The sequence below is a fragment of the Ambystoma mexicanum genome, chromosome 3p (assembly GCF_040938575.1).
Source record: "Ambystoma mexicanum isolate Mex_15411 chromosome 3p, UKY_AmexF1_1, whole genome shotgun sequence".
Taxonomy (NCBI): Eukaryota; Metazoa; Chordata; class Amphibia; order Caudata; family Ambystomatidae; genus Ambystoma; species Ambystoma mexicanum.
In genome coordinates this window covers 615,127,747-615,149,790 of record NC_090925.1, presented here as the reverse complement: position 1 = coordinate 615,149,790, position 22,044 = coordinate 615,127,747, and the positions used below count along the sequence as shown (strand labels likewise).

The 22,044-nt window shown below is 45.7% G+C and overlaps 1 protein-coding gene across 3 annotated transcripts in view; it reads right to left on the bottom strand.

Annotated features, from left to right (window-relative positions):
* ZNF335 (zinc finger protein 335) overlaps nt 1–22,044 on the bottom strand; it is a 1,126,934-nt gene that overhangs the window by 796,299 nt on the left and 308,591 nt on the right. For all 3 annotated transcript variants that reach the window (XM_069651371.1, XM_069651372.1, XM_069651373.1), the window contains one exon: nt 9,695–9,803. In XM_069651371.1, the coding sequence (XP_069507472.1) occupies nt 9,695–9,803 (109 nt within the window). The remainder of the gene's footprint in view (nt 1–9,694; nt 9,804–22,044) is intronic.

The window sequence follows — 22,044 nt, the reverse complement described above, 5'->3', positions numbered from 1 at the left end:
CTTTGTCCTCTATGACTGGCCTGTCTCCTTCCTTTTCCAAATTAGGAATAAAATCGAAAGGGACGACCCCTCCAGGAAGATGTGCCTGTGTAGGGGCATTGTTGAGGTTGTCGTATAGCGGCACAGTGATTTTGCTAACGCTTTGGAGGTCTGCAGCTTCTCCAAACTTCATCCGCCTTGCTGCCAAACAACCTTGAGCCGTCAAATGGCATATTGAGAAGTCTTGATTGCACATCCGGTGCAAAACCTGACTTCCGCAGTCACGCAAATCTGCGAAGCACTGCACTAGATGCCATGGACCTACTGATACTGTGAGCCGTGTCCAAACCTGATTGAAGGCATTCCCCTGAAGCCTACTTTCCATCCCTTACTATGGATAGGAACCCTTCACGTTCCTCGCCTTCCTGGATGTGTTCAGCTGCCGCTGTCATACAGTCCCACAGGGTATATGTAAATCTTGCAAGGGTGCAAGTTACATTTGTAGATTTTAAAGCCATGCTCCCTGACGTAAAAATCTTTTGAGACCATGCATCAATCTTTTTATCATCCCTATCTGGGGGAATTGTAGGATATGCAGCATTTCTAGTAGAAGTAGCTGCCTGAACTACAAGACTTTCAGGTGATGGGTGTTTACTCAAATATTCAGGATCTGAAGAACAGGGCCTATATTTTGAAACATTTTTTTATTTACTGCAGGAATAGATTCAGGGTGTTCCCAAGCAGTGTTCACCCTCCTTTGTAAAGCTACATAAAAAGGAAGTATGGGATCTTGCTAAGGTCCCCCTGAAAGGATGTCAGTCATATCATCCTCCTGATAAAGAGGTGAATTTCTACTCCACCGCATAAATTCAGTTACCCTGTTCATCAACTTTCTATATCCTGCATCAGCATGCTCAACCGGATAAGGCTTTTCAAATTCATATTCTGGAGATGTATCCGGACCACTTGCTGACTGCAAGCACTCGTATAAGTCTGCCATCTTAGATTGAGGGTCAATCAACTCCTAATGGATATGTTTTTTCTTAACCAAATTTCACTCCAGCAGGTGAAACATCTTCTGCTGATAATTCTCCCTCATAAATGGAGGACATGGTTCTAAAGAAATCATGTCTATTTTCTAGATGAAATACCTTCTCAGGTGGCATAGACTTCGACACAGGCGTTGATTTTGTAATTGGAATAAACAAAGACGTCAACAAAAGCGTTGATGGCGTCGACGTTGTAGTCATCACCTTCGATATCGTTGAGGTAATCTTTGACCCCGTCGAAGGAATTGTCGACACAGTCGACACCGTCGAAGAGCCCTTTGACACCGCCGACTGTGCAATCGACGTAACATTTTTGGGATGCGTTGTCAACACCTTGTGCTCGACCGCCTTCGATAGAGGATTTGAGGACATTTTAAATGAGGATTTTGATGGCCTACGAGTGTCTGACGCCATTCTTTTGAGTTCTACCTCCGATTTTTGCACCAGTAGGCGTTTTTTATGAGTCGTCGGGGAAGATTCCCTGGAGGACACCCTCGACGATTTTTTGTCAAATTTTCTCGTTTTAGGTCTTCCCCCGTCACTTTTTGTATGAGCAGGGGCATGGCCTTCGCTAGACTTTTTTGAGGGGGTCTGGGACGCATTCTCAAAAATCTTTAGCATCAATGTTCTGAACGCTTCCCACTTTTTTGGGGAATCATGTTTTGACGGACATGTAAGGATTTCCTCAGACTACGTTGAAGAGGGAGACCGGTGTCTTCTTGTCTTTGCCTTTTTTGAGGAAGAAGAATAGTACTTCCTGGATCTACTCCTCGACCTAGATTTTTTGTGACATTTTGATGAAGACTCAACCGAGTCTTTTCTCCCTCTCGAAGAAAATTTAGAGGATTCCTCCCCCACCGCCAGTTTACTGCTGAGGAAGTGGGCAGTGGCCCTCTTGATGGCCGCGATTTTGGCCTCCGACGGGAAGACCTTCTCGGAGCACATGTCCCAAATGAGGCCCAGGAAGGTCAGAGTCTGTGTGGGCTGCAGCAGTGCCTTTTTGAGATTGAGCGTGAAGCCCAGATCCTGTAGTGTGTTCATAAGGGCATGGGAAGAGTGGTGAACCGCTTCCGGAGATGAAGCCCTGACGAGCCAGTCATCGAGGTATGGGTAGATGTGGAGACCCTGCGCTCTGAGGAGGGCCGCCACGGCATTCATGGGACGTGTAGGTACGCGTCCTTCAGGTCCAGGGAGCACATCCAGTCTCCTTTGTCCAATGTCTCCGCTATAAAAGCTGGCGTAACCATTTTGAATTTATTTTTGCAGGGGTAGGGAGAGGTTGAGGGTGGAAAGGTCCAGCACAACTCTCAGGCCCGCCTGGTTGTTCTTCTGAATGGCAAAAATCCTCACTGGGAGGTTGGGACTTCCTCCATTGCTTGGCTCTCTACGAGCGACCGGCTCTCAGCCAAAAGAGTTGCTGTCCCAACTAGTGAGAGTGGAGGGAGGAGGGAGGAGAGGCTGGGATAGGAAGGTAGTACCCCGTAGATACTACTGAGAGGATCCCATGGTGCACGAAATTCTGGCACCAGAAATGTGCATGGAGAGCAAGCCTGCCCCCCACCGGAGACACGTGGACCTGAAGGGGCGTGTCATGCGTTCTGTCCCTCGGAGGCTGTCGCTGATGAGGGGGACTGGAAAAAGCCCTTACTCCCCGGCCCCTCTGCTTTTTGCTGTTTGCGCTGGTTCTGAGACAGCGAGCGGTCTGGCTGCCTGGTTCTGCGTTCCTGGAAGCCGCAGAACCCTCCATATGTACGACCCCTTTCCGAGCGCTGCTGAGATTGGGTGTACAAACTGGGCGTGGTCTTTGTAAGGATGGATAAAGACTTTGCTGTTTGAGAGCTGTTTTGTCCAGCTCCTCGTCTGTAGAGGAGTGGAAGAGGCCCCCCCCCGCACTCCCTCGAATGGTAGATCTAGAATGCGCTCCTGGACATCTGGGTTGAATTTTGTTGCCCAGAGCCAGGCTGTTCTTCTCATGTCCGTGGCAATACAGATCTCACGGCCAGAGGTATCGATATGAGCCACTGTGGATTCCATGAGGTCAGGCGCCACCAGCTTGGCTTCTGCTAGCCCCGCCTTTAAGCGTGATTGGCTCTGGGTGGGGAGTTCCGGGAGGAAGTACGCAATTTCCCGCCATAATCTCTGGTTGGCGGCAGCCAGCATGGCATTGACGTTGGCCTGGTGTAGATGTAAAGAGGCATTGGTATAGAGTTTCTTGCCATATGCCTCCAAGATCTTCTCATCCTTGCCTAGCAGCGCTGCAGAGGAGGAGGCCGAGAGGAGTATGTTGATGCCGCATGATCACCCAAGAGTGTGGCTGAGGATGGGCCAAAATCAAGAGTGTATCCCCCTCCACCAGCCTGTACTTGGCGTCCAGGCGTCGATTGACCAGCTGAGCAGAGTGGTGTTTGAGCCAGCCCTTCTTGGCCAGGGAGACCACATCAACCTGCATAGGAATCCCCAATTTGGCAGAGGGGCGTTGTGTGAGGACTTCAGCCAGAACCACCTCTGCCGGCTGCTCGACCTCGGGTTGGGGTAGGCCCAGGTACTCCGCCAGCCCAGCAAGACGTTCGTGGAAGGCCCTGGCTGAGGATGGCATGTCCGGATCCTCCTCCTTGTCCGTATCCTGTGGATCTAGAGGATCCTGTGGAGGAGGAGGAGTAGATGGCGCCGGAGGCTGGGATACAGGGACTGCAGCCGGAGGCTGAGGAAGCGGCGGAGGTTGCGGAGTTGGCTGTGGAGCCGGAGGAGGCGGCTGCCCCGGGGCCTGGGGGCTCGATGGAGGCATCTGTGGTGACGCTAGCATGGCGAGAATGACTTCCCTGATGGCGTTTTTGATGATAAACCCCCATCTGAGGTGACTTCATGAGGCAGAGGCACTTCTCGAAGAGCACCGCCTCACTGGGTAAAGGGGTGGGGGTGCCGACGGGGACTTGCTGGAGCCCCTGCGTACCCTGTGCATATGGACGCCAAGGAAAGCCACCCTGCGCAACTGAGGGGTAGACTGTAGGCCACGTACCTGGTTGAGGCCAGTCCCACCTTGACACTCGTTCTTCGCGGAATTCCTGGAATGGTGTCGGACGGGTGCTCTTTCTGGTCCGGCGGCAATTTTGTCGAGTTGCCCGACACGTGCCTGCGACGTGGTGTGATGTGGTGCTCAGCCCGCTGGGCCCGGCCTCGTCCAAGACACTTGCGTGTGGATCACAAGGCCTACCCTGCTCCTCTGGCCTAGGCCCGGTCAGTGGAACACCCTCGACCCAGGCGTCGGAAGAGCTGCATTTAGGCGCCCCCTCAGACGTATTGCCGGTATTCGGGCATAGCCCCTCTGCCATGGTGCCAGTAAAAGGGCGGAGCCCCTCGGGTGTAGACCCGGTAAAAGAACCTTCCGGTCCCTCTCTGTGCCCGGGAGGATCCGAGGATCACTCGATCCGAAGGGCAGTAGCTGAAGCAGCCTTTGTGCATGTGGCAGTAGAAGGACCTGACCGGTACTTCCCACGCGGGAGGGTCCCTGGGAAGGAGTCCCCTTGCGGGGTGCGAGGGAGAATATAGGTCCTACCTTGGGCGTGGTTCGATGCTTCACGAAGTTCTTGAAATCCTCTGGAGGCGACCTCTTGAAGAGCTCCCTCCAGCTGGCTAGTCTGTTCGTCTGCGCCTTCGAGGACAGCGAGTCACACGCCGAACATGATTGCAAACCTTGGTCTGGGCCAAGGCAACGTAGGCAGAGGGCGTGGGGGTCTGAAGTTGGGAAGAGCCCGTTGCAGGATGGACACCTGCTGAACCCTGTAGAAGTCGACATGTGCCGGGAAGGAGCGTGACGCCCGAGTACCTGAAGAATAGAAAAGACAAAAGACAACGAGAAGAAGTATCCAGGCGTGGAATTACATGGCCGAATCCAAACCCAGGAGCGCTATTGAATTCGGCCCGTTCCCGTGGACGTGGGGAAGTGGACTGAGGTGTGGTGCCAGAGGGCAGAGTCAGGGCAGCGCATGCTCCCTGGGCCTCACCCCCGTGCACCTCTAAATTTAAAGGGGAAGAAGATTCCGTCTCCCGTCCCTTGGAAGGGACGCCCATACAGTATGAAGGAAAGGGGACGGGACGTAAGAGTAAGGGAGGACGTCTGGTGGGCTTCTGTGGGAGAACTCGAGAGAAGGACTCTGCAACAATGGATTCTCTTTGATTCATCAGCCTTTTGTTGTTTTGCCGCCTTTTTCTCCGCGCCAAAGAAGAACAAACAGCTCTGGTTGGAGGTTACTTGATCCTTCGGTCCTGGACTCTGGTGAGGGGACTCTGGATTAAGATTTCCTGGTTCTGTAGGGTCCTCTGGAGGCCCACAAAGTTTTGCCTGGATTCGCAGCCTTGGAAAGTCACAGCAAGTCAGGGGTTGCGCCAAAATGAAGCTTGTCTCTAGGCTAGTTGGTCCCACCAGCCCAAGGGAGGAAGTCGTCCCTTGAGGGTCTTCACAGCCGAAACGAAAACTGGATCAGCACAGCTGCAGGGCTTCAACTGGCCCTTTGCGGTCCAGTAGTGTGATGCTGGTGTCTCTTCACGTCTTCTTAGTTGGATTTTGTCCTCCAGTGGTCGACTCTGCTCTAGTCAAAAACGCCTCACCTTTTAAGCAAGTTCCCATTCATTCACAGCCCATGGGCTGTCAATCCGCAAGCAGGGAGGCTTTCCTCCCGGACAGCCACCCGCCAAATCAGAACTGGTTTCACTCAAGCACACCTAGAGACAAAGGACAGGGACGTTTTGGGGCCCTCCCTCACTTCCTGCCTTTCCAGACACACTGCAGCCGGGGCGGGCATCAAGGGTGAAGCCCGCCAAAGGCAAAATGCACAAAGGACTCAAACCCAATTAAAACAACTGAGTAAAAGCCCATAGAGAACTGACAAGAAATGGCGAAAAAAAGAAGACCGGGCCATTTTCAGGAAAATGGGCACCCTTGGGTGCTGTACTGCAGATGAGAAATCAGCCTGCAGATACATGGCACAAAGGTAGTAAAAAAGAAACCAATGCCAACAGCCATTCAAGTTAGTTAGTGTAACAAAATGTTACTTGACAAGTGGGATAAGGAGTTATTATGTAACCCCCAGCACTCCACAAAGGGTGGTGTGTGCTGGACACACAAAAGTTAAGGTAAGACAAAAGTCATCTTACTATTCTTGGGAACAGTAGCTCAACCAAGAAAATGTATTTAAACATTGAGAGAAGTCCAAAGGACTTCTCAGTGGCACTGCACAGAAGGTGCAGTGTGTCTCACTATGCAAAAAGCGGATGCCTATGGAGTTTACAAGACTCCATTAAACAGTAAGAAACCAAAAATCCTAGTCCGAAAAAAACACGAGAGTGAAGGGGGGGGGGGGTGGTGGGGGGCGGGGGGGCTTGGGGGAGGAAAAGAGTCCCACTCAGGAGTAGAAATGTAAAAGCTGAGTCCAGCAAAAGAGCTAGGGGTCTCCAAGGTTAAAGGGAATTGGCACAGAAATGAAAATTCTCCCCAACAGTAATAACCAGCCATTCAAGTTAACTTGTAATTGTAACAAATGTTACCAGGTAAGTAATAAAAGGGGATACAGTACATCACTCCAGCACTCCTCATAAGGTGTGGTGTGGCAACGGATCTATAGAAAATGTAAATGGGATGTAAATCCCACTTTAGTCATTGGGAACAGTAGTTCAACCAAGTACATTAAAGAGAAATTACAAAGGGAAGCTCAAAGGGGAAACTCATCCTAAGCCCAAAAGTTATACGAAACTATAACTCCAATCAAACAGTAGGTAGAGACATAAAAAGGTCACCCGTAAAGAGTAAAAGACAAGGCGAGAGGGGAAAAAGATTCCCATTCATCTAGGGACAAGGAAAAATAATTACAAGTCCAAGCGAAAAGTACTGGGGTTTACAAAGGTCAGGAAGATTATTCACATTTAATAATTGTTAGGGAGAATTCTTATAAATGTGTTAATTGCCTTCACCTTAGAGACCCCCAGCAACTTTGAGGACTTTATTTTTTTTACCTGGAGAGAGTGTGAGCCTTTTTTCCCACTCTCTCATGTATTTTGAATGTATTTTACTCTTGTGTTCTTTGATTATGGAATTTTAGACAACTCCATAGGCATCATCTTTTCATGTGTGTCACACATCATCCTCAGTGCAGTGGCACAGGGAAGCCTTTCAGGCTGTTCCAAGGTTTAAATACCTTCTCTGGGATAAACTACTGTTTCCCAGAGAAAGTAAAGTTAAATTGACTTTACTAGTCTTTTTAAATTCCTAGACCCAGCACACCCTATCTTACAATAGAGTGCTGGAGGGGTTACCTAGCATCCCCCCACATCTAGAAACTCATGTAGCAGTCCAATGCTACCGTTTTTCCTCTCGAAATGATTGGTGGCAGTGGTTTTACAATGAACTACCATGATTTTTCCCGACCACGAACACCGGTAGCGTTAAATCGCGGGAGCCATGTTTTTCAAGATACCATCTGAGCCTCCTTTGTTTAAACGGGTCCCGGTCTTCTTTTTTCGCCATTTCTTTTTGGAAAGGTCCTTCTAGGGATTGTCTGTGTGCCAAGCTAGTTTGGTCCCTTTGTTCCTACGCCTTTGGCGGGCTTCAGGACTGAAGACCGCCTCTGGCGCATGAGTGTCTGGGGTGGGCAGAAAGTGAGGGAGGTGCCCAAAACTCCCTGTGCTTAGTCTCCTAGGAGAGCCAAATGCACTCTGGCGTGATTGGCTGGCTGACTGTCTGGTAAGGACAGCCACCCTGCTAGGTGAGTGACAGCTAGGCTGGAATGAATGGGAGAGAAATGAATAAAAGGTGAGTTTCTTGGCTTGGAAGGCATAGTCGACCACTGGAACGAAAGAACCGAAGAAGAGCTGGAAGAGGACGGATGCTGCAACTCCTGGACCGTTGGTTTGCCCGGTGAAGCCATGCTGCCGGTCTGAATTGCCAAGTTCATCTCAACAGAGAAGCTCTTCTAGGACCGACTTCTCCCTTAGAGTTGGTGGGACCAATCAACTTGAAGGCCACCTGGATACCACTCTCGGAGCTGGTTGTATTTTCCTCGGAGTGCTGCAGGAAACCGAATAGCCGTGGAGGAGGACACCAGTTTGTGTGCTTGGCGACAGCTACCGGAATCAATGATTTGCCAGTTTGTCAGCTTTGTGACCAGTCCAGGAGTCCCCCTGCGTCCTCCCTCTTGTCTCCACGACTGAGGCTCAGGAAAAGCGAGATCTCCAGGAACTGCCAGGAAGAGAAGTCTTCAGCTGCTTCTTTTTCTTCAAAATAAGGTACTTTGAAAACACGACGAGAGAACTTACCTCTCACTGCGAAAGTGTGTGAAACTTTAGCAACTTGCAGGCTTAGTCAGCTTGTGACCCGAGATATGAACCTTTCTTCTATGAACTACTTCTGAGAACCGTGGCAAAGACTTTTCCGTTTAACTTCCAGAAATGTTTTACCTATACAAGATTCTAGCCCATTTATTTTGGCCTACTTATTGCATTGCATTAACTCCTCTGGTGAACTCAAACTATTTGCACTGTTTAAGAGTAACTCTATTATTCGTTTTATTAACTTATGCCTTTTTGCTCCTACTTCAAATGCTGTGAATGCCATTTTGCTCCTCCTTCAAAGTAGTTTAAATGCCTCAGAACCTGATAGTGTGAAGTAATGTAGTATATTATTGTATGATATTGATTGCCTCCTTTTAGTGAATGTTTTCTGATTGTGTAATAAATTAATAAGTGTTTTACCAAGAAACCTTGAGTATAAGAGTCTATTTGAATACTTGTGATTGTAGACCTCTGTGTAACCTCATTACAAGCTCACATTCCCTGGCTGCTCAGCTCGCTACCAAAAACTGTGTGGTACAGACTTATACCAAAGGTTGGTTTTGCTTACAACTGTAGTCATAGTTGTGTGTAGTGGTAACAGAGGGTACTGCATACAAACTTTGACTAACAGTAATATCTTAAATAACAGCAGGCTACACCAGAAAATGTTGCAAGGGGAAAAGTAGACGAACTTAGATTCATTTTTTACTTAAGGAATTTTTGAAAGCCAAACAAGCAGGCCTTAAGAAGATCTGCTCCCAATGATAAAGGCGGTCGAAGTGTCCAAACTGGAAGCAGAGGTCCCACAAACAGTCTACATCTAAGCACTCTGGCTATAGAGCACCGGTGTCTGGGGTTGGGATCTAGCTTTTACAGGACTAGCAAGGAAAAAGCTTTACTTTACTTTTCATGGCATCAGAAGTTATACAAACCCTAGGACTACTATAAAAATGTAAATATGAATAGAAAGAAAAGTGTTATGAACAAAGACTAGTGTATTTTCAGTGCTTACCTGTGTGGTGTGAAGAGGAGATATAGAAAACAATAAGCAACAAAACATTGTAAGTGTGCCTTCAGACAGGCAACCTAATTTATCACATACTCTACAGTGCATACTGCTATAATACCAAGCCTGAACTGCTTCTCCATAAAAAGAGTAAATAAGTAAGCAAATAATCGCAAACAGTTATTACAGCCGACAGTCAAGTAAAATGAAGTTGAAGTTTGGATGGGAGCAGGTGAAACTGATTGAAGGGTAAAACGACATTAGCACTGCATCACTGGGCTGGCCATATAATATTCTAACAAACAATCTAGCACATATAATACATGCAGATTAATCGTACCTTGTTCGTAAATAATTGTAGCAGTCCCTAGAGCATCTTGGGAAAGTTCATGAGAATCTGTAGAGGTCATGGTCTGAAAAGTATGGTACGTAATGTTTTCAGAGGAGACCTGAAACACAAAGAAAAAGGTGAAGATGGAGAAGATATTTTACCAATAGGAAGCATCTGCCTGAATGATTCATACTCCTAAACAAGCTTAGCTAGAGTAATAGGACAATAGAGAAAAATGTACACAACATTAGAAAGATAAACACCAGGAAAAAGAAAAGCAGAAAAGGAAATGGGGGTTATAGTGAAATGAGGGAGCAAATGCATAGAGAGATGAAAAAGTGAAATTGGGCTAGGACAAAGTAAACAAGAGAAAAAATAAGGGGATAGGAATATTCAAAACTATAATGGGGACAAAAAAATTGAAAACTGTGGAAATAATTTAACGTTAGAAGGTGGTGAAAGGGAGAATGATTTGAACGTTATCTGATTTTTTAAAGTGAGATTTTTATTAAACCCCACTTCCTGGCTAAACACGTCATTTTGGGGGCACTGGTTAGTCCTTAGGGATACCAGTAAAACATGATCATGTCCCCCATTTAAGTCTATTGTGGCACTTGTTAGGAATATTTATCATTGTTCTACTTCATCCCCTTTCCTATTGAGACCCCCCAGCACTTTTTGCTGGACTTCTGGAACCTTTTCTTTCAATCCTGAATGTGTGGAGCCTTTTTCCACTCATTCATTCTTATGGGATCTGTCTTTTGGAACTCTATTAGTTGTAATCTACCTGTACTATGAAGGCATCTGTGTTTTACTACTACAGCACACAGCTCCCTAGGGGCAGCGTTGCTGGGGACCCTTCAGGTCCTCCTTTAAGATTATTTTATATATACTCAAGTTACTACAGTTCCTAAGGATTAGTATATCTCCCAAAACTCGACAGTCAGAGATTGGCACACACCACCTTCAGTGGAGTGCCAAAGGGATACTTAGTATGCCCCGTCTCTCTGCTCCTGTGACTTTTTAGTCACATAGACAATCACCTAGTTATGGCTTGTTATGGCTTGTGGCAGTGGACGTGTTCTACCAACTTTTGTATATTTTTTATATTGCATGTCCATAGCCTCGGTAGTGCACAATAGGGGCACCCGAGTACCATCTTGGGCCTTGCTTCTTTTGTCACCATTAATAGCGTGGTTGTTCTTTGTTAGCCCTTCTTCTACCATTCTGGCAAGGGGAGGTCTGTGTGTGTGTTTTGCTTTTGGTGGGACCCAGTAGGTATCCACGCCTAGGCTCCAGAGTGTCTGGGCAGGCAGGAAGTGGGGGAGGAGTCTTCCACCCCCCCTGTCCTTTGTCTGCCAGAGTGCCTGAATAGGACCAGCTCCCACAGGGGCCTGGCTGTCCTGATTGCACAGCCAAATTCCCCTTTCTGTAAAATGCTGATAAAGATTGCAGAGGAGTGTGTGTTGGAACTGTATAAAAAGGTGAGGCTTCTGGAGTGTAAAGCAAGTCGACCACAGGAAACAGATGTAACCGAAGATGAAGACGACCATAGACGCCTGCAGACCCTTTGCAAGACCGTGAAGCAACCACTGCTGTCCTGACCCCGTTTTCTATGCGACAGAGGAGCTCCAAAGAGGACGACTCCTTCCCTTTGGCTGGTGGGAACAACAAGTCCCAAGACGAACTTTGAAACAAGCCATCTGCCGAGGTCCTAGAAGCTTCCAAAGCTGCGGAAACCCCAATACCAGGAAACCTGCTGTCCATTTCGAGTGCATCGTCGTGGAAAGGCCAAATCTTTGCTGAACACGCAAGGATACTCCAGAGATCGAGCCTACTCACCCAGACCCCCTCACCAGAGTATGGGACTGCAAAAAGCAAAGATGATTGACTGGGCGATCCGTGCCCTTTGTTGGTGCTGCTGAAAAGGCGCCAAAACCACAGAGTAAACCAAGAACCAAGAAGTTGCTGAAAGTTGCGCTACAGGTCCTCCCTCGAGATTGCTGCTTAGAGACACCGTCCATTGTCCTGCTTTTCGTCACCAGACGAAGGATTCCGGAGGTCGGGTCCAGAGATGCCACATCGCAGAGAAGCCAACACGCAAACATTCTTCAAACCAAAAGGTACTGTGGGGAAAAAAGGTATTGCTTACCTGATTCCACGAAGTCGCTCCAGAGCATTGGAGTGCACGTAGAGGTTTCCAGGTCTCCTTTGTTAGTTGCTAACTTGCTACTTCAATAACTTTAGACACTGGAAGAAATCTGCAGGAACTCTTCATATTCGCTGTCTGCCAAGATTTCAAGCCCTCTCCGAACTACCTCTAGCTAGACTTGTGTTTTTGGACTTAAGAAAGACTTGGCAGGCGAAGAAACCATCTCCAGAACTTCGAACTAAGCTCATGTTACACTAACCACTTATTTTCCTCCCTTTAAGTGACTTTTCTATAAGTGTTTGCAGAGTAAATGCATTACTGTATAACCTGTTGAAAACCGCCTGAGTGCGCAATTACCGACAATACGATAACCTTGTCTTTTCCCTTTCTAACGATGCAACAAATGTAACCACGAACAAACACAAAAGTGAAAGTGCCCCTTTGAAGTGTATTATCTAGTATTCCTAAGTGTTCTATCGTAAACGTCTGAAGTATTCTGGTGTAAATATAATAAATATATATCTTTTATATAAATATATGTGTAAGTGCTTCTTCGTTGTGCCTGTCTAGCTAAGATTCAGTGTACTTACCTACAGCTAACATCTCTCTCTTAAGATAAGCCTGACTGCTCTACCACACTACCAGGTTCCTGAGCTAGTACAGACTGATACTATGAGTCTGGAAATCTGCAAACCACTGGGATAGCTTACTAAAGTCTTACTACCAGTAGGACTTTAGGAAAACTCTCCTAACAGCACTATCCCTTAAGGAGAGTAGTACAAGGAAACCGTTTTCAGATTCTCTGTGACTGAAGGGGATTTTCCCCGTACTACACGAAGCTCAGAGAGGCTGCTGGCAGTGGTACCATTATTTTTACCTTTTGAAGTGCCCTCCATTATTTTACCACTACAGTGCTCAAAATGGCTGTCCATGTTGATAAGCCCCATCTTTGTGCTTTACTGCCCTTTCAGCCATCTTCCCCCAGGCAGGGGTAGGAAGAGGTTATATATTGACATCCTTTTTGCAGGCTCTGTCTAGCCACAGCTCAGGAAGTACACTTGTGTGCATGGAACTGGTTCAGGTTGGGTATTCGGCTGAAAACTGCCCCAATACACCTCCTGGACATTGTGTGAGATATGATATGATATGGCATTTATAATGCGCCTATACACATGTGAAGGCGCAACACAGCAAGGGAGGGGGAACAGAGGGAAGACAGAATCAGCGATCCTACTAGGCCAAGTGTCATTCAGATCGCGCAAGTGCAGCGGAAGGGGGAAGAGGAAAAGTGCGGAGTCGGAGGGGGGTGGGGACAGTGCAGTACATGGGGTAATAGAATAAATAAAAAAAATAAGAGACGTAGGGCCAGCTGGTGGCAAGTGCAGACATCAGGTGGCAAGTGCAGACATCAGGTGGCAAGTGCTGCTAGTGGGGGACTGTAGAGATATAGAAAACAGTCCCCAAGTGCAGGGTTTAATGGTTCATGGCTGCACTGGAACTGGCTTTCCATAACTGGACAGCCGCTCTCAGTTTCAATGTTGCAGGTCCCCTGACAGATGGGTTACGGCCACCAAGCCCAGGATTTCGGTTATCTGGAAACATATGCCAGTCGACCACTGCAGCCAAGCATCTAAAGTACCAGAGGCCACAGTTGGGCACTAGAAGACTTCTGCTGGGAGAACCACTGTCTAAGCCATATACTGCAAGGCGAAGAGCTGCTCTCCTAAAGACAGGGGAGACCCTTCTAGAGTGCCTCCCACCACTGAACTTGTCAGCATAACCAGTTCAGAGTCCTGCATCACAGAGGTTGTCGAGTTCTGAAGAGTTCTGTGCCTGTAGCTAGCACACTGCATCCAAAATGGGGACTCAGCCCGGTGCTGTGAAACTCGCAGTGCATTGTCTTCATGGGCCCCTGAAATCGCTGCTCTTGAATAAGGAGAACAGTTCTGCGGGAGTGCGAGTCATGAGTTGTCATGCACGCTGCTCATCAAATCTGTGGCGCCTTGTAGGTTGTCCAACCTCATAAGATCAGAAAAAGAACCCTTCCATCTTCAGCCGGAGTTCTGCCTGATGCCCCCAGAATTGATAGTTAATTGACAGAGATCAGAGCTGCCTTATCAAGCAGTCAAACGTTTTAGAAACAACACTCTTCCCGCAACCCAGGACATCCGCCACCACAACCTGCAGTGAGAGCAGTTGTCCCCAGTGGCTTTTACTTACCTGGGGTCGTTTGGTCTGATCAAGATAAGATGGAATGGAATGGTATCTGTTAAGATGGATTTCTAGAATCTAGCATGGTGGACAGATTTCAGGAGGCCACCCTAATTATGATGAACAGGGAGCTCTGAGAGGTTACCCAAAGTCCAATCAAGGTACGTGGATGAGCAGTCAAGGCTTGGTCTCGGGAGAGTGAGTGGGGTGAGGGGCCATCTCTCTATGATTCCACATAGTATAGCACACAATAATTCAACTTAGACAGTCAGTTATAAAAAGACAGTTATTTATTTAGGCCTATTGAACACACTGAAAAATTGATTACACAACACTCTACAATACAAATATATACAATCACCAGGGGCTCACATAAATAATATCAGATAACTTACTAAAGCAAAGCAGGAAAGTTAGACGCAGTAAATGATGGGAAATATTCACAAGAACAATCTTTTAACTTGAGAAGTCCAAACCCTAAGATGAATGGGCCTTGTGCCCAAAAGTCAGAGTCCAACACAATCTTTCTCAACAGTAGGAGTTCTTTTTAGAAAGGACGTAATGGGCTTGTGGTGGTGATTAGTTTCAAACTATGCCAAAGTTATTCACAATTTAACACATAACAGCTCAGTGTTCTCATCTCCTTGATACCCAAGGCAGGGTGCCCAACCCAGGGGCAGGATACCGGACCCAGGTTGACAACCAAAGGTGAGTGGAAGGGAGACATGGGACAAAGGGACTTGTTCCCAATGTTATCCTACGGAAGACAGGGGGGTGACACTGATACTTTACCCCCCCCACCACCCTGACTCGATTTTCCCAGATGTCTTTGTGGATCACTTGGGGGGGTTGCCGGGGGCTTGATCTGCCACAATTTGTTCTAATGAGAGATGCCCAGAATATCCGAGTTCTAGGATTTTTACGGTTGAGTGGAAATGCAAGTTGAAACCCCGGTCAGTGAAGAAATGCAGAATCCAATGATGCAGGCCTCCTTAGGACACTTCACTGGATGGTCGAAGGAGAGATCCAGCAACAATCATCATTTGCAGGCAGGGACAGGCATCCTTCCAGTCACGGTCACAGCAGCTTCTCCACTGGTTCCCTTGAAGGTGGGAAGCTGACATTCGGGGAGAAGGGTACTTGTGGCACAAGCTGGCGTCTACCAAAGTTGCAGACTTCAATTCGGAACAGCGGCAGCTCTAGAGAGGTAGCCCACAAGATAGCTGGCCAGTCCACCAACACTTAAAAAGGGCTGGGTTCCAGAGAAGTCGCTGAGACTGGTTGGTCCCACTAGTCCAAAGGCTGAAGCACACTCTGGGTCTTCGGAGATCAGGCAGAGGAGCAGGGCTTTACGGGCCGGACACAGGAAGGGATGCTGGGCCACTTCAGGAGTCGTTTTTGAATTGACAGCATACTGCTCTTCATGAGGGATTCTTGCATCAAAACTAGATCGGAAGAATAGCTGCAGAAGTTCTCCTTTTATCCAAGATTCGAGCTGGAAGCAAGCCCAAGCTCACCAATGGTAAGGATCTGCACCATTCAAAACACAAGCAGTTGTCCCATTAGGGACAGCTACTGGTTTCACATCAGCCCAAGTAGCAGACTCTCTGGAACCAAGGATGTGGACTGGGACAAGGAAGTCCATGCCCTCTTCCCGGGCCCCCTACACACCTACCTACACACACCTACCTACCTACCTACACACACACACACACACACCTACCTACCTACCTACCCACCCACCCACCCACAAGCCTGCAAAAGCTTTCCCGGACAAGTAAATGTTCTTTTAAGGATTTTCCTAACCTGAGATGGAAGGAAGAAGGCCAAACTATAATATGACCAAATAACAATCAAACACCTTGTGGCACACCCATTTTAGGGCACTAGCCACATTTAGTAGCCATACGCGGTAAACGTGAATGTGCACACCAAAAATAAAGCAAAAACTGTACAAATGTAACTGCTGCCACCTGCTTGTCTTTTGGCACATACAAAAGTAACCAAACATCCTCTGTGTGAAAAGATGAATTTCTAGAATCTGGCCTAGTAGAGAGATTTTAGGAGGCCACCGCTAGTTATAGTTATAGTGAACAGTTAAATGAGATGATTGCCAAAACCCGATCGAGGTACATGGATGAGCAGTAAAGGCTTATTCTCAGGAGAGTATATGTGGGGTAAGGGGTCCTCAATGAGTCCACAATAATGTAATATTTATTTTAGGCTTTCTGGACATACTGAAAAATGAATATAACAAGTAGAATTATTGCACAATACTCTATGATACAAATGAATACATTCACCATTGGTTCACAAATGCGTTTAAGGTCACTTATTCAGCAAGCAGGTAAGTAGATCAAATGCAATAAATGATGGAACCAGGTCACAAGTAACAAGTGAATTCCCTAAATTATGCAGTCCAAACCGTAAGAAGAATGGGACGTTGTGCTCAAAAGTTGCAGGAGCCACAATGTTACATGCTTTTAAAAGCATTTTCCATGCTTTTAACTAGTTGTAAATTCCCAAAAACACAAATAAAGATTTAACTGTTTATCTGGAAAACAACGCAGAAAATAAACTTCAAACTGTGCGTAACCCTGAAGGCACAAACTCAGCAATTTAAAAACCATGGATTAATTCCTAAAGAGAAGCAATACCAAAATGGATGCGAATCGAATTTGAGTGTGATACAATGATAGGGAAGATTCGAGTTCTCGATTCCCAACCCAGGTTCTAATTTTGTGGATACCGCTGCACAAAAGTTGTCACAATGCAAAAGCAGATGCCTATGGAGTGAGTGAGAAAAAGGTCCCACTCACACAGGAGTAAAAATTAAAAAGCCCCGAGTCCAGCAAAAGAGTTGGAGGTTTCTAAGGTTAAAAGGAATTGGCACGGAAATGAAAATTCTCCCTAACATTCGTGAATTCTAAATAACACCAAACTCCTGTGCTCTTTAGTATAAGCCTTCCTGGTCCACCCAGTGACAGAGTTTGGTTAGACTTTTGTGGTAAACCTTTGCAAGGCCCACTCAGTTTGGCTTATCAGAACCCTACACCCATAGGGTATTTGATAAACACTATAACAATGATATTGGGGCAACAGGATACTTAGTATCCCCCCCCTTCTCTCTGCTCCTGTGACTTTCTAGTCACATATACAACCCTCTAGTTATGGCTGGTGGCAGTGGACATGTTCTACCAAATATTGTACTATACTTTTTTTATTGTATATGGTTTAAAAAAAAAACTTTACGTCTTTAAATAACTTCATACATTATAAAACCAAACAGAATTACATCAAAACAAAATACTAATAATAAAAATGGAAGCACAACATAGAAATCAAAGATCTTCTATTCAATTAATCATACAAATTATAAATAAATAGATTTTAAAAAACATGCAACTGCTAACACATCATATACATTAGGTGAATTTAAGCATTGCCACAGAGAAATCAGTATTTATCCAATTAACTGAGAGGAACAGATTTCCTAGATAACTCATAATGCAAAACATTCAGAGCCGGGCAGACTAATTAGATGTTTAGATGTTTCAATACTCATGAATTTAACAGAATCTGCAAAACTGAACGTCGGTTTCGTTCTGCCCTCTCCTTTCGAAGATCTCAAGGGTTAAGAGCAGGTTCCATCGAAAACTTAACACTGCTATGCAGGAAATGCATGGGAACAGAGTAAGATATGGAGGAACTGTTCCTCGTTTTTTATATTCATGACTCAGATGACTCAGATGGATAAGCATGAAATTTTTCAACAGTTTCAACCCAGTCTAAATCATCCAGACTATGTTTAACCTTAACAGGGTTAGCAACCAGGGGATCTATGTGATCACTGCGACCCCCATAATGGCGACAGTCACTGCGACCCCCATAATGGCGACGGGCAAAAATGCAGACTTACATTTTTTTTATTTAACCCCCTTTACACCACATTGATATGCGGGAGAGACCCCTACAGCCCCCCCCATATTACTATCACATACACCCCCTCATACGTATGTGGTGTAAGGGGGGGTGTAAAAAACAAGAAAAGGTCGGACATTTCGGCCGTCGCAATTATGCGGGCGCCATTTTGGCCCATTACCCCAACAAGGAACTCCGTGTCCACATTCAGCTCTTCCAAGATTGAGTTACCATATATATGGATATCAGACAAAAAATGTACTCTGAACCCACTCAGGATCGAGAATATAGCTTTCACTAGTGAGTCGTATAGCAAGGCATCCATAGGGGACAAAAGTTTCAAATACAATTGCAGGCAATTCCACTGTATGCTAGCTCTTAAAGAAGTTAACCCCCATCTCAAATCTAATAGCTGCAAAAGGAACACAGTTAGCAATTCCTAATATTCTCCTCCATGCTTTGGCCTCTATTCGATCCAACCATTTGGGTACCACCCCGAAGTACAATTCCAGACCATAAATGATTTAAGGAATACATTTCCCCTCATAGAATTTTAATGCCTGTTCGATCGAGTAGTAACCACATTTTTGATTCACAATCGCCAGTTGATTGGACAGTAGAGAAGCTTTTGAGCCAAAATGTGTTGAAGTGTAACTGTAGTGGGACTGGCCAAAATAACTAGTTCATACTAGTAGAGGGTGTCAAATTGGCCCCTTCTGCAGGGCAGGCTAGAGAGGTCGTTCTTCTGCCTCTACTAAAGTTAAGAATTTTCATTTTTGCAGAATTAAGAGGCTATTCTCTGCCGTTAATTCAGAGAAAGCGGTTAGTAGCCTCCTTATGCCTACGCGTGTGTGGTCAAACAACAAAAAGTCGTCCACGTATGCTAACCATGCAATTTTCTCATCGCCCAAAAAGGGGAAGCCAAAGAAGCCTTCCCTAAATACAACGGCACATCAGATGCATACAAATTAAATAGAAAGGGGGCGAGTTTGCAGCCTTGCCTCAGGCCGGACGGAGTGGAAATGAAGTCTGACATCAGGCCATCTCTAGTCAGACGAACCCTCAACCCCGAATTCTCGTGGAGACCCATAATAAGTTTTAACATGCCCCTTGGCATACCCCAAGAGTCCATTTTCCACCACAGGCACCTACGATCCACTCAATCGAAGGCCTGAGAGGGATCTATTGAGGCCACATAGGTAGTAGTTGATTTATCTGACCAGGAGCATTCCTGGATGGCTCTTACCACTAAACCATTAATGTTAGTAGTGTGTCCTCTACGGAAACCTGTTTGGAAAAGGAGCAACCTGTTCGCTGCATTCACCCAGGCCTCTAGGTGGGGCATCAAGAGAGATGCAGCAAAGATCTTACTGTCAAAATCCAAGAGGAATATCTGTCTATAATTATTTGGATCCAATGCTGCACCCCTCTTGAATATAGGGACCACTATGGTTGTATGCCAAAGGCAGGAGAATGTTCAATTCAATTATACTGTTAAAGAGAATTACCAAAGCGCTCGTACAATTAAAGGGATCAGCCCTTAAGGTACTATTAGTTAGGCCATTCAGGCCAACCGCCCTAGAGGGCTTACATGACTTAATTAAGTCGCTGACCCTCTCAATGTCCACCCGCAATTTGAATCCGGGGGACACTTCAGTAGTTAGTCTTCAAGTCAGAGATTGTTGTTTTGCATTCCCCAGAGAGTAAAGTTTAGAAATAGGGGTAAATATGGGTAATCGAACAGGACTGTATTCGATTGGGAGAGGAGTAGTGAGGCATCAAGACAGTTAATCAATGACCAAAATGCACTCAGATCTTTACTAATCAGTACCGGAGCATGTTTTCCGCATTCCTTTTCACAAGGTTGCATTCTTTTGTTTACAAACATTCTTAAACCTTTGTTTTAATAGCCTAATTTTTTCGGCTTGTAGGGGAGTTGGAAGCGCCCTATCCCCAAGAGCTTTGATTTCGCACCTCATCACTGTTTTCCCATTGGCAAGTGTTTCATCATGTACATACAAGTGTCGCCTAGGACAATGCCTCGCCCTAATACTTCCCCTTCTTACTAGATTCATCATTAGTTCGTCTATAGTAGAGTCAAAACTAGACACATTGAATATCCTCACTTCAATTCAAATGTTGAAATAGACATTGCATGCTTGAGCGAATAATTGAAGGAGTCTATATTTCGTTGAGACCACCCAATTCCATTATGACCCGTTAATACAACGAGATCTGTCGGTAGCTCTTCCAAATGCTGCACAGGTTTATGGTTGAGAGTGACTTTAAATGTGGCACTAACAATACTGTGCAGGCCATGGGGAGAAGCGCAGAGGGCAGAGAAGCCAGACTCGAAAAATCCAATGCAGCATGGTGACACCTTTGAGTGCAATTCTGGAGGACCTAATCCTTCTCATAAAGAATGTATTCATTCAAAAACAAACTCCTCACCCACCTCCCCCCAACTTTCAATAAAGTAAAATCACCAATCAAATATTGCAAAAAATTCCCAGAAAAAAGGAAACGAAACCTGCTCATAAAAGCAAGATTAAACCTGCTACCTACAAAAGAAATACTTTCGATTAGATCGACCTCAGAGGAGGCAACCTGTCGATTATGTAACAAACCAGATACAAAAGAAACCTTAAAGCACCTGATACTTACCTGTGAAAATAAACAGAACAGAAATACGTACCTACTTCCTTTGGCAGAAAATCCATGGATATTTGAAGAAATAGAGTTATGGAATAGACTGATTTCGGGAGAATCCACAAGTGGTCGATGGCCATGGCGAACCTAATCGAGGCAACTTTCAAGCAGCTAAGAGAAAGCCCGACAACAGCGACTCCAAGGGTTGTATAAGATTCGGGCGCAGATGATAGGGAGACCTCGGTCCCAAGGACAAACGAATAAACAACCAACAAACTATCAAACAACCCGGCGCACGAACACTTGGAACAGGGGTGCCTAGCCAGGGTCCGTAAATCCGAGGCGAGAAATAGAAATAGAGACAAAGGAAGAACGACAGAAGGAAACAAAGATAAAGACAAAGAGAAAGACAAAGACAAAGAGAAAGATAAAGGTGAAGCGCTAAACTGTTCGATACATTTTTCAGATTGCCTTTCTGAAAAATAAATCGAGAAAAAAAAAAAAGAAAATATCCCCTGGCGAACGACCAGTGGGGTGGTGATTTTGAACTTCCACAATTGACCTACTACGTTGGGGTCTGCATTACCTTTGGCTGATTTGTTATTGGAAGCAATCGTATAACATTAATCCAGGCCATTTAAGGTTGAGAATATGGGCTGACAATTTTCGGCTTATTCTACATTTATCTGAATGTCAATGTTTTGCTGTGTTATTTTAACTTACTTTGTATGGTGCGTTTAACACACAAGGGATAGTACTGTCCTGATGAAGACGGGCATCAACTGGAGTCAGAAGAAATCCTCAGTCGAAACTACAGTTGTTATGTAATACATATTGCTAGGTTGACCTTGTTATTATAACAAATTAAGTGGTCCCTAGGCTAGCGTAGTGACATACAGCACTCCCTTGTTATTACATTGTACTCTCCTGTCCAACTTTGCCTACATAGGACTATTCCAATGACTTTCCCATACAGTTTGTACAAACCTGCTTGTTTGGGGTATTCCTATAATGGTGGACTGAATGGCACCTGTGAAAAAGTTCGAATTAGTCTTACACAAACACATTTGTGTCTATCAGTCCGCCCCCCCCCCCCCCCGGCTCACGTGATCCCCTTCACTTGAGCCCGGCGCTCTGTTTTCACAACTGTTTTCTGTGGAACGTGGACATGGGCCACTACCAATTTTATTTTTTTATTGTTGCATTATCAGTTTACAGGAAACCTTACACAACATAATACATATACTAAAAATATACAGTCCATTCTAAAACACAATACATTGTACAAATATAAAAAAATCAGCATCCTACATATAAATAAATCCTTAACTCCCCAATGTCAATTCATCTTACATTAAAATCCATCACAACCCTTAGTTTTCTTATTTAAAATCATTGCGTAGTAAATTCATCTTTTCCAGTTCCT